The sequence below is a fragment of the Pezoporus occidentalis genome, unplaced genomic scaffold (assembly GCF_034315485.1).
Source record: "Pezoporus occidentalis ecotype Australia unplaced genomic scaffold, CSIRO_AGI_Poc_V1 ctg66, whole genome shotgun sequence".
NCBI lineage: Eukaryota > Metazoa > Chordata > Aves > Psittaciformes > Psittacidae > Pezoporus > Pezoporus occidentalis.
The window spans coordinates 2340546-2353106 of record NW_026916009.1 but is presented as its reverse complement, the minus strand read 5'-3'; the positions used below and the strand labels follow the sequence as shown (position 1 = coordinate 2353106).

The 12561-nt window shown below is 49.9% G+C and overlaps 2 protein-coding genes across 2 annotated transcripts; one reads left to right on the top strand and one right to left on the bottom strand.

Moving 5' to 3' along the window:
- Window positions 1-1598: 1598 nt before the first annotated feature.
- On the bottom strand, window positions 1599-5393 carry NEUROD1 (neuronal differentiation 1). Its single transcript, XM_062640598.1, has 2 exons — window positions 5232-5393; window positions 1599-4055 (listed from the first exon to the last, which is right to left on the bottom strand). Exon 2 carries the CDS (start codon window positions 4044-4046, stop codon window positions 2967-2969), a length of 1080 nt encoding a protein of 359 aa, XP_062496582.1. The 5' UTR covers window positions 4047-4055; window positions 5232-5393; the 3' UTR covers window positions 1599-2966.
- LOC134175109 (uncharacterized) lies at window positions 4481-5436 on the top strand. The gene is made up of 2 exons (XM_062640599.1): window positions 4481-5163; window positions 5339-5436. The coding sequence occupies exons 1-2, from the start codon at window positions 4513-4515 to the stop codon at window positions 5369-5371; spliced, it is 684 nt and encodes a 227-aa protein (XP_062496583.1). The 5' UTR covers window positions 4481-4512; the 3' UTR covers window positions 5372-5436.
- Window positions 5437-12561: the final 7125 nt, after the last annotated feature.

Genomic DNA, 12561 nt, shown 5'->3' with positions numbered 1-12561 from the left:
ATCAGAAGCAGCAGCAATAGGTGGGGGAGAAGATCTCCAATATTTTATAAAGGGGGGGAGGAACTAAACTAATTGAAATAACAAAATTCACAAGTAATTTGTAAAATGGAGCCTGTAGTTACCAAGATGCCTAATTAATTTTCCTTATTAGGTTGCTCATAACATTAAAATATCATTCTCTCTACTGTATGACAGTAGCAAATGTTCAGATAGCCTAGGCAGATCTTTTAAGTAAACTGCACTGGCTAGAGGAGTTGAATTTTGTTATTAATCATGGAAAAAAAGTAAAGGTAATTGAAAAGGTTTCTTGTGGTTTGGAAATGCCTTCCAAATATTCATTAAACATTTAAGCGTCTAAATTTGCAGAATATGTTCCTGACATTGGCACTGGTTCTGTGGTATTTCTCTCATCAGATGGAAGGACTGTGTGTTATGCAGAGTGCATTCATGCATAAACAATATAATTTTCATAAATTAAAACCTCCCCTGCAGAAGGAACATCTGTGCCTGCCTTTGAATAAAAGATGGTGGCATGCGAGTTGCCCCTTGACTGACTAGAAGAATCCTTATGTTCAAGAAGAAGGCGCATAACCAAAAAAGCAAGCAAGCGTGGGTCACCTTTTTCAATTTTATCTTGAAAAGTGTCATTCATTCCCCTCCCTCCCTCAGGTTACCCAGGATATATTTAGCTGAGTAGCCACTGACTAGGACAGGTTCATCGGGTGCTCGAAAAGTTGGCTTTTGCCTGCTAGCTTTTCAGATACAGCAACAGTTTGGGAGTGCGGAACTGCGAGCTCGGGCAGAACCGGTGTCGCGATGAATTCCTGTCATGTTTTTAGCAGGGAAGACCGGCAGCAAGGGTGAGGTAGTACTAGTGCAGGTTTGCAACGCTTACGCGTTGGATTTCCATTGCTATAAACACCTTTAAAATAGACTTCAGCTTGATTTCTTCTAGGAAAACATAATGCTCTCACCCACAGGAGAGCCTGTTCACTTTCTGCTGGATTTAAGTGAAATATTTATGAAAGCCCCTTCCTCTTTGTGACAGACTTCATTTAAGGTATTTCAGGGAACCTCTTTAGTCTGCTTCTGACCGTAGGAGGCAAAGACCTGTTGCTAATTGCTCCTGGTCATTAGGGGAATTGCTCTCCCGCAGGTTGTGTCTCTGGGTTCCTTAAGCCCCAGAATAATCAGTGAAGATTAAAGAAACACATGTTTCCCGTCTGGGAGGAGGGGAGACGGCGAATCGATAGCGCCGGATCCAGGGCTGGCTGGCGGGGGAAGGAGCACCTGCTGCCGGGGCTGAAACAGCATTTTCCCTGTGTGCCAGGCTCGGCTGGGCGCGGGAAGCCTCGCCGGTATCACGGGACGGGCGCTCCCTCCGTAATTTGAGAGGGGACACGGGGCTGAGCTGGGGCGAGCGCGGGGCACTCGGCGCTGCTCAAACCGGTACCCACAGCTCCCTGGCGAGCGGCATTTCGAGTCCCTGTTTCCCTAATTCGACAATTCAGCATTGCAAACGGCCCGCTCCGCTGTAAAGTAAACGAACAAAATCCCGCCCCATCTTCCCTCTTTCTCTCGAAACCCCTCAAGGTAAGTAAAGAACCCATGTCCCTTTTTTTTAGTCCAATTTTATTCTACAAATAATAAGTGTTGCACCTTTCATGAGCTATCCGAATAAAACAATAATCCCATAGGAATTACTTACACTAAGAAAAAAATAATAATCACATTTAAGGAGAAATGCAACATTCGACCAAATGTTCAATACTATGTTGTTGCCAAAGGATGGATGTTTTCCTAAAATCCCAGTGTGCATTACACCATAATATACAGGATTACAAACAAAATTACAGTACAGATTGATTCCAGTTGAACCAGCGTTACATTTCAAACAGCACTTATTCTGGACTGCATTGTACATGCAATAGCTATTGTTCTAATTACGGATTAAATGGTCTGAATTTGTTTCAAGCTACCGTACTAATCGACTACAATAGGTATATAGCCCGACTTTAACAACCTGATTAGTTTTAGGTTCCGATTTAAAAGATGAGCATATGACAACCACGGATTGTGTGAACATGTATAAAATCATGCATTTATATCGCCTGGAAACATTAACATCTTCAAGTTCTCTTCAGAAAAACCACGCAATGCCAAGAGCTTCAAAGACTAAAAAGAAACAGTGCAAATTGTATGTGATAGTCAAGCAGCTTTTGATTTAAAAAGGGTGTTGGCATTTGCTTATAATCTTTATATACAAGTTTGTGCAAGTAATGTATTGAATTGATATGTTTTAATAGAAAATAAGTCTCTCGTTCTTATATCTTCTCAAGACCTAGGGGATCTGGTTCTTGCTGGGGGGGGGGGGGGGGGGTGAGGAGAAAGAAAAAGAAAAGAAAAGGAAAGGAAAAAAAGAAAAAGAAAGAAAAGAGACTTCCATGGGAAAGAAATTGCCTGGATTGTGCATTTCTTTTTTTTCTTCTTCAACTATTTGAAAGGAAAGAAGTGCTAAGGCAACGTAACTTCTCTAAGCACTTTTCTGCTGGTTTAAATTAGTTAAATAATTTTGTATAAATTAGATATAATTCTACCTTTCCGATATGTATAAAAATTGATGAAGCTGCATGGTTTAAAATAGGAAATTCACGTTATAAAAAGTCATTAAAAATTCTGTACAAAATCACAACAAAATAATTCAGCATGGGAAAGGTAACAAGTAGTAAAACGTTGGTTGAAAAATAGAGATTTCATATATATTTTGTAATTGGCCCATCGCTAGTTTAAAAATTGCATAGATCCTAATTATTGCTTGTGATTTTGTTATCCCGATCAGGTAATTGGCGCGATCCCGGTGCCGCTGCCCCGCGTTTACAGCGTCGCTCCGAGGACTGCAAACAAGGCGGTGGCCGCCGGCGGGCTCGGCTCTTCCCTTCCCCGTCCCACGGCGGGTCGGGGGAGGCTCAGTCGTGGAAGATGGCGTTGAGCTGGGCGCTGAGGACCCGCTCGTGGTGCGGGTGTCCCTCGTAGGGCGCCAGGCCGTCGACCGGGAGCTCGCAGCGGGAAGCGGCGGCCGGGAAGATGGCGGCGTGGGACGGCGCGGCGGCCAGCGTGGCGGCAGCGGCCGGGTAGTGCATGGTGAAGGCGTAGCTCTTGTCGAAGTCGGCGGCCGGCTCGTGCTTGAAGGAGAAGTTCCCGTTGACGCTGAGGGGCGGGCTGAGCGGCCCGTCGAAGGCGGGGCTGGCGCCCTCCGCCAGGCCGCTCTCGAAGAAGGGCTCCAGCGCGGCGCCGTAGGCGTGCGGCGGCTTGAGGTGGAAGAGGTGGGAGCTGTCCATGGTGCCGTAGGGCGGGCTGGGGAGCCCCGGCGACTGGTACGGGTAGGGGTGAGCCGGGAAGGGCGGCCCCGCCGCCGCCACGTGCGGCGGCACCTCCTGGCTCTGCTCGGGGAGGAAGGTCCGCGGGTTGAGCTGCAGGCAGCCGGCCACCAGGTTGGTGGTGGGCTGCGAGAGGCCCTTGCAGAGGGTTTGCACGAAGGAGACCAGGTCGGGGCTCTTGCCCGAGCGCAGGATCTCGGAGAGTGCCCAGATGTAGTTCTTGGCCAGGCGCAGGGTCTCGATCTTGGAGAGCTTCTGCGTCTTGGAGTAGCAGGGCACCACCTTACGCAGGTTGTCCAGGGCTGCATTCAGGCCGTGCATGCGGTTGCGCTCCCGGGCGTTGGCCTTCATGCGCCGCAGCTTGAAACGCTCCATACGTGCCTTGGTCATCTTCTTCTTCTTGGGGCCACGTCTCTTGGGCTTCTGGTCGTCGTCCTCCTCCTCCTCTTCTTCTTCCTCCTCTTCGTCCAAGTCGTCCTCCTCGTCCTCCTCCTCACCGTTCCGCAGAGAGTCCTCCTCCACCTCTCCGTGCAGACCCTCCAGGTCCTCCTCCTTCTTGTCCACCTCGTGCTCCTCGTCCTGGGAGCTGAGGCACTCGTCAGTCCAGCTTGGGGGGCCTTGGGGCTGGGGCTCGCCCATTAGCCCACTCTCGCTGTACGACTTGGTCATGGCGAGCCTCTGTGTGGCGGAGGAGACAGAAAAGAGCCGTGTCAGCACCAGGACAGGCAGCCGCGGCCCCGATCAACGACCCGCGGTGGGGGGGAAAGCTGCCCGCGATCCCCCCTCCTTGCTCCCCCTGTCCCCTCCCGAGGGAAGCCCCGGCCTCCCCACGGTGCCAGCGCAAAGTTTCAATTGTCTCCGCGGTCCTGCCTTATAATCAAGTTGACATATGTTCCAATGCCGTTATGTAACTCGCTGATATTAGTGGGGAATATAAGCAGATTACGTGTGCGTGGGGCAGCCCGGGCGGCAGGGCGACAGCAGACCGGGAAGGTTTAAAACAAATAAAATCCAAACAAACAAACAAACAAAAAAAACCACACACACAAAAAAAATCCACCCCAAATGACACCCCTTTTGATGAATACGGAGGGGAAAAGGCGGGGGAACACGCACAGAACAGCCGCAGGGGAGGATGGCCACCCCTCTAGCCTGTCGCCGCCGCTTTCTGCGGCTCCCCTTCGTCACCTCCTTGCACGGGGCTTTGCACCGCCCCGACGGGCACAGGGCATCTGCTCCCCCGACCCACACTGCTCAGCCTCTCCCGGTCCCGCTGCCGCCCGCAGGATTGCCGCTGGGTGCCCGCGGCTGGGTTGTGCCGAGCGGCGGTAACAGGTGCGGGACCAGCCCCTGCTTTTCGTGTCCATCACCCTGTCCACAGCAGACCGTCATCGTCCCCTTGGTTCCGGCGGGGCCCTTGCGGGAGGGGTTGCAACCGTCCGCCGGTGGCATCGGGCACACTGGGGAGGAACAATGCCGCCCGGCAGCCGTGCGACTGTCCTTTGCGGAGGAGAGGGAGCTGAAGTTGGGGGGACACAGGTGGAAACACATATACATGTATAATATATGCGCGCACAGGTGCACGCACATATGCGTATTTCTATGCGTGTATGGACGCACCTGTGCATATACATATATGTGTATACACACACATGTGTGCGCGCGGATGGACGGACACAGGTGTGCCCACTCACAGCTGCCCGCACGCACCGGTGGGAGCGACCGTCGCTTCCCGCGACCGCAAGCGACTATACCTGTCGACCCCGCAGACTCCTCTCCCACCCCGGTAGCCGCCGCTAACCCCTTTCCCTCGGAGGGATGGGGGAGTGCGGAAACAACCCATTTTCCCGTTACCTCTGTTGCTCAGCCTCTCCTGCGCGGTGACTGTCTCATAACCCCGGCACAGCCCTCCGTGCGAGCAGTGTGTTTTGGTGTTGTGGGTTGGTTTTTTTTTTCCCGAGGTTGCGCAGCGCCGGGCTCCTCCCGTTATATAGCGGGACCGAGAATGCGCGGCGGGAAGGGGGCCGGCACCGGGACCCGGGTACCCCGGCGATCGCCACCGCCCCAAAACGGGCCTGCGCCCCGCCCCGCGCCCCGCCCCGCCCGGTGGCACGCGCCATATGGCTGCCCACGTCAGGCGCGGCGGCAGTGGTGATGGGCGTCGTTTCACCCCCCCCTTCTACGTTACACCCCTTATTTGTATGCGGCCGTTGAGTCGCCATCTGTCACCGGGCGGCCCCCCGGAGGCGGCGACGGAGAGGGCGAGGTGCGGAGCGGTGCCGCTGAGCTCCGCACCTCGCCAGCCCCTCCGCCGCTGGGGAGCCGCATTGTTCCCATTGTTCCGAGGGTGCGACCTCCCCTCGCCCCTAACGGGCGCCTCTGACCCCCCTGGGACTCCCCCGCTGTGGTTCTTCTGGGCTGCTGTGCCCCTCGGTGTGTTTCGCTTTCCCCGGGTTTTTGATGGAATTACCGCCGGTTAACGAGGGGAGTTTGAACTAAAGATGCTGAGCGGCGGCTTTAAAGTCTTTAAACGCCCCGGCGGAGTTTGCAAACACCAGCGAGTTATAGAGCTGTGCTTGAAAGGGGGAGATACCCCCTTACAGGGTGACGGGGGGAGCTTTGCTACCGGCACGCTTTATCTGGAGATTTAATTGAAATAATTTTAAACCGTAATTAAAACCGCCTCTTACGGAACCTGTAATTCCGCCTTGCGGAGACAGATTTGAAAGATATTTTTCCAGGTCGGGTTATTTTTAAAACGTTTCCCTCCCGTTCGTGACCTACATAGCCCTGGGGCTGCCGGGGCGGCGGGAGGGGACTCCGGGGGGTGGTGGTGGTGGTGGTGGTAGTGGTAGTGATGTTTGCCTCCTCGGTAATCAAACACAGAGGGCAACGGGCTGCGTTTTGTTACTTCCAAGCTGGCCGGTTTCCCGTGCGAGGCGAGGGGCTGTCGCGTCGGACCAGCCGGGCTGGAGCAGGGCGCGCTCGTGTCACCGGCGGCTGAGGCTCTTCCCTGGGGCACGGCCGGGGGGAATGCGCCGGTGCCTGCCAGCCTACCGGCAGCCCTTGCCTGCAGCGAGCCCCTCTCCGGCCGCAGAGCTGCCCCCAGGTAGGGGCTCGGGTCCGGAGGATGCCCGAGCCCCGGGAGGATGGGCAGGGTGTCCCGCCAGGCCCGCCGCTCCCTCGGGAGCGCCAGTCCCCGCTGCCGGAGCGGACTTGGTTTGGACAGGTATGAGGGAGAAGAATGGGGCTGGACCAGCCCCGTCTCAGCTGCTGGAAAATGTCCCCCGCGTTTGGATGGGACTGGCTATGAATACATCCGGGAGCGTGGGGGGAACACCAGGCAAAGGACACCGGGAGGAAGCTGAATCCCGGTGACGGTGAGAGCTTCGGGGTGGTCGTGTGCCTCTGGGAGCGTTCACACAAACAGCTTCCCGGAGAGCAAAATAAAGTCAACAAACTGTGGGTAGACAGCTAAGTGTGCAGACAAAGAGGCAGGCGGGGACGCAGGAGGGCCAGAGCCTGCCGAGGGGGGTCGGTTCCTCCCCGGCGGCGCTGGGCGAGGGACACGTGTGGCCGTGGAAGAGCCTGTCCGGCAGGTACAAGGCGCTCCCTGTTGCAGCCCGTCGGGGCCGAGGCCGGGCGCTGTGCTCCGTTGTGGCAAGGCTCGCCGCCGCACCGGCTTCATCCTTCCCGCTCCTCTGACCGCTCCGGCAGCTTCTCCAGCTGCTTCTCCTCTCGATGTCTCAGGCAGTCGGCTCTGCTTTCCCCGCTCGGGCCGTCCTCTGGCTCCGCGGCTCCAGTTTCCCACCTTTCCTGCCTCTCCTCTCCCCCCAGCCGCTTGATTTTATCGCTCCAAGCGTGCCTTTTTTTCTCCCTGACCTACAGACTCCTCCTTCTCCATCTGGCTTCTAATTCGGCTTCTGCTTATTTTTCCTCCCTAATCCTCTTTCTTTTTCCTTTTCATTTTCTTTTTTTCCCTTCCGTTTTCCTTTTTTCCCTTCCTTTATTATTTTCCTTTTTCTTTAAAAAAAATCCTTTTTCCCTTCCTTTATTATTTTCCTTTTTCTTTAAAAAAAATCCTTTTCCTATTTCCTTTTCCTCTTTTATTTCTGTTATTTTTGCCTTTTATCCCTTTTCTTTTCCTTCTCTCTCCTTTCTCCCCCGCCTCCCTGCCCTCGCCCTCTCCCCCCCCCCCCCTCTCCCGCAGCGCGGCACGCGAACCGCACGCGTCCCAACAAAGCCGCGGCCCGGCTCGGCCCCGCCAGCTCCCTCCTCATCTGCTGCCTCGGGCCCCGGCAGGAGGAGAAGCTCTGACGCGGGCTGGGGCCCGGTGGGGCGGGCGGTGGCGTGGGGCGCTGCCGGAACTGAGCCCTGGCCTGGCCGGGCGGGAGCTGGGAGTAGAGGGGAGTTGGTGCGGGGGGAGCAGCGCTGTGCAAACGCCTTAGAGTCGTTGTCCGGAGCGCGAAATCCGCTCCCGAGGAAATCTCTTGGGTTTGCGGCATTATCTTAATTAAGATAATTGATTCATATTGCACCTGCGAGAGTGCGGGGAAAGGATGCCTCCCCAGATTGCTTAAAGCTATTGGAGAGAGGAAGCCGCGCTTATAATTTAGCGAGTGATTTACTGCCTGGGCAGCTCGGGCTCTTTGGGCTTGCTCCTCTCGCTGCCATGGCTCCCGTTCCCTCCCTCCCTCTCCAGCGAGGCACCCTCACAAGGCTCGAGGGTTATCCTAAATTAAAAAATAAATAAATAAAATACTAAGACACAAGGGAAGGTGTTCCTAGCCGCTTCCCCTGCCCCCTCGGCCCCCGTCGGTGCAGCTTCTCTGTCGCATCTCACCCGTCCCACCACACCTCGGTGCCAAGGCCAGGAGCCGCCGTGGGGAGCCGGGCGGGATTGCCGGCCGGGCCCCATTGCAGGACTCCTCTGCTTGCCCCTCTGCAAATAAGGGCTTGGGAGAGGAGGGCAGCTGCATCCATCTCATGCTGTCCAGACCGCTCCGAGCAGCAACCAGCTTGCTCCAGCTACCCTGGCTCAGAAATCAGCGGGTAGAATAACGCTTTAAAGTCCCATTCTGGCGTCAGTGTGGTGCTGGGGTGCGTCTGCACCGCACCTTGGACCGTCTCCGTGTCATAGGTGTACAGCTAGGCTCGAAATTTGCTCGAACGAGTAAGGTGCCTTTTCGGCTTTTTGTCCCCCCTCTTAAGACTCAGTGTATTAATGTTATTGAGCCTTCCCCCGTTAGAGAAGTGCTGTTGTTTTTTTTTAATTCTATAAATGTAAACTTCTATTTAGTTAATGGAAAATACATCACTACCAAGCTTTAATTATCAGCTTTTTAAATGACTCTTTTAGTCAAGTGCACACAATTATGAAATCACAATAGATTTAAAATATAATTCAAATTGATTAAAAAAAAACCAAACCAAACCCAAAACACAAGAACCCCCCAGCAAAACAAATCAGAGAAGTACATACCATTAAAGCAAATGTCTAAATTGTATTGGTAGGCCAGCTACCACCCGACCTAGAGTTTAAATAGCATCAGCAGTCTTTGCTGTCAGTGTCAAACCACCTCTGTTATTAGGAAAAAGGATTCTTATCAGACGGGATTTAGATGCTGTTAGAACTGCAAAATCTAATTATTTTTGATGCAGGCATTTACCCCCAGAGTCCCACCTTGTTTAAATAAAGTGTTTTCCTTCCTCTTGAACAAATGCATTTCCATTTGAATTAAATATTGATAATTTGACCTTTTAGTTCCTTTAAATAATCAAAAGGAAAAAAAAAATCCAAATGTAGATCCTAGTGCCTTACCCTAGTGGGTCTTTCCGCTTGAATAGGCACTGAGATTAAATGAGTCAAACTTCCTCTTTCATTGCACTCTCTTTGCACTAATTGCTTATGCAAAAATGCAGATTTGTATTAATTAGTAACTCCACTGATTAGTTCAGTGGTATTTTCACGTAATAAATCATGCTGCAGACACGATTTTTGGCACATCCCCAGTAGTGGCTCAGGATGCAATAAGTTTTCCATATTAAATAAAATCTTAGCCTAAATCTACCTTTTCGTTGCAGGTACACTGTGTACCACCTGCTGTATGCACCTGCTACGGGAAATTACCTTCTGTCCCTGGCAAGGCTCTTTCCTTTCCTTGATAATGCCCTCCTCTTCACAGGGTGTAGACTTTAAAATGGGAGGCATGAATCACAGAATTAAAGGAGGAGAGAGATCTGGTGTTATTTTTAACCCTTCCAGATGGATAATGTTCATTTTTAAGGGGATGAGACCTACGTAAGATGCATCTTTTTTCTTTTTTTTCTTATGCCCAGCCACATAACTTCCTTTTACAGCACCATTCGCTGTGTGCCCAAATTATCATGTGTAAAACCTTTTTGTTTTTTACATTTCTTTCTCTATCCTTGAGATGCAGAGACTCTTACAAACGTGACACTGGTTAGATGGAGTTCATATCTTAGTCAGGTACAGAGGCCTCAGCAGCAAGAAGATTCCATGGAATCTGTAACGGTATCTGCATAGTATCGAAAACATCTGTGCTTGCTTGTATTGTGCAAGCACAAGCAAGCTGATGTGTCCAGAGGCTTAAATGTACACTGAAAAATCTTTCTAAATTCTCTCAAAAGTCATCCTAGCTAATACTTTTCTACCTGTTTCCCTTGGACAGAGCTGCCCGTACTTCACACCTTTTCCTCAAGCAACTCAGCATAATGTATTGGTATGATATGTACCACAACAAATAATGCTGACTAGTGCAGTACTTCACAAAGAGAATAAGAGGCTCCAAAGGAATATAAAATATGACGACACTGATCTCATTTCCTCAGAGGTGACACTTTTGGGGGGCAGATCCTAACAAACTTTAAACTCTCACCTGCCAAGGCTCTTACTTCCGTAAGCAGGACCACTGCCAGAAACCAACTTGCAGGATCCAACCTTTGGTCCTCAATCTAAGCAGTGCAATGAGGTGGAAGAGCAGCAAACACAGGTGCCAGCAGATTATCCAAAGCTTTGCTGAGATTAAAATCTTGTCTCAGTATGAGTTATTGCATATTCTCTAAACAGAAATCTCCTTAGTGGTGGCTTTAAAAGGTCTGCTTTTGTTTCCCTCTGAGAGAAAATAATGGTTGAACCCCAGGCTATGCACATAATAGCTTATGTGTTTGTTCCCTGTGGCCATGAAATCTGAATATTTCACAAACATTTTGCAGTTCCTAGTAAAGGCAGTGATTCTGCTCATGTTCCTTTACTGAAGAGAGAAAGCAAAAGTCAAAACGCTCTTACAGAGTAGTACAAAACCTGATCCTGATTAATTTATGAAAACGGTTACTTGTTTTAGCAATATCCTGAGAACAAAACAAAGAAGGTTAAATCAATGATGCACAGGAACGGAAAAAGAGATTCAAATAATCATTAAATCTTCTTACATAATGAGGCTTTGTTTTTACCTCTCAGAGTGAGTTCACACCTGGGTCTGTGCTTTAAGTGCTCCACAATGAGCTGGTCACAGTGGAGAATCATTTTCCCATCACAGTACAGTGTAACCTCTACAGCTGTAGAAAAAAACTACTCAACTGAAACTTTTGCTAAGCATTTGAAGTGTATATGGGGATATACACTTAAATATATAGTTCTTCATCATATACAGCGCCACATTTTGAATGCTTGCCCTCCTCTGCCCTTCCTGTCATCACTCCTAGTTTACTCCCATGATTGCCATTGGTATTTCGCAATAGCGTAGGAAATGCCCAAGAGTTTGTGTAGTCCCATGTGGCTGCTTTTCAGAGATGCTCCTGGGATATTAACCATCCCAGTTATGAGTGTGCTTTCCCTAGCACTCCACTGACACACCATGTGCTCCTCCTGTATGTGTCAAGGTGGTGTTTCAAACTCTTATCCACAAAGGACATGATGAGCATCAGATGACACTTTGTTTGCCTTCTTTCGCTCTAGATATGCACTGAAGAAATGAGATCTTGCCACCCAAAAAGCATGATGCCCATACAATACTCTCATGTTCCTAGGCAGACCTTTTGTAGGCATCTCTGGTGACTTTTGCCCAGGAGAGCATTGCTCTTTGCTAGTCATCTTCTGAGTCCTGAGAAAAGTATGTCCTGAAGACCTGTAGCTCTCTCATCTGCCTTATTCCTTCTGTCAGATTTTTTTCTCACTGCTGAATCTTTCCTCAGTTTATGTGGATTCCCAAGAGGGGAGGAACATGCTGGTAAATCACTATTTCCTCCACAACTGAGCTCCAGTTACATGCCACTATGATAATATAAACATTTACTCATTTTGTCCCTCTTCACCCTTGTAAGAGGATAAGAGCATCTGGCCCTTTGTTAGTAGCCTATTGTCAGTTTGCTAGAGCATCCACTTGTTTATGTTCACTTGTACAAGAACACATAAATAACCCTCTTCTCCATTATTTTGCAGAGTACAGTCCCTGTTGAAAGGAGGTGTTAAATCTACCCTCCTGATAGGAGCGGAGAATTCTCACCTTATCACTCTTCAGGTGTTTTGTAAAGCTGTATTGGGCAATATGAAACATAAAGCAGTGGAGAACAAATTGGTGGGTTTTGTATTTCTGTACATTTATCCTGGCACTTCATGCTGTGGTATTTGGCAGGATCTTTTTGGCAAGACAGAAAACCTCAAGTCCAACAGCGGGGCAATAAGGAATGAGATCTACTGTCTTTTAAAATTGACCGTAAATGTTGGTGGAAACAGAAATATAGAGTATACCATTAAGATGTATTTTTTAAAGATCTGTAATTCTTCTGTATCCATGTCATCTCTCTGTAGGCTGGTGTTCTGCAAAGCTATTAGCAAACAGAAGGGCTGCATATTCCTTCCCAAATGAATTTAGATTAAAGTTTTCCAGGATGATTTTGATTTAGAGGGACAAATCTCATTTTAAAAACAGAAAAAAATCAAATCCTTCCAGAATTCAAAACCAACTGTCAGCTGTTTGGTTTTTTTCACCTACAGGTTCAAGATTCACAAGAGCAAGAATCTCTACCTCTGAGAAATTTGTATTTCTAGAATAAATTATTCTCAAAAATGATCAAATATTGATATAATTAAAGACCCTTGGCAAGCTCAGTTGGTGTCAGGCATCTAATCAACTTACAAGGTATTTTATAGTCCACAAGTAGT

Coding starts and splice junctions, on each gene's coding strand:
- LOC134175109 (XM_062640599.1), top strand. CDS start 4,513: ATGGCCACCCCTCTAGCCTGTCGCCGCCGCTTTCTGCGGCTCCCCTTC. Junction 5,164..5,338: donor CAGACTCCTCTCCCACCCCG/GTAGCCGCCGCT, acceptor TTTTTTCCCGAG/GTTGCGCAGCGCCGGGCTCC.
- NEUROD1 (XM_062640598.1), bottom strand. CDS start 4,046: ATGACCAAGTCGTACAGCGAGAGTGGGCTAATGGGCGAGCCCCAGCCC.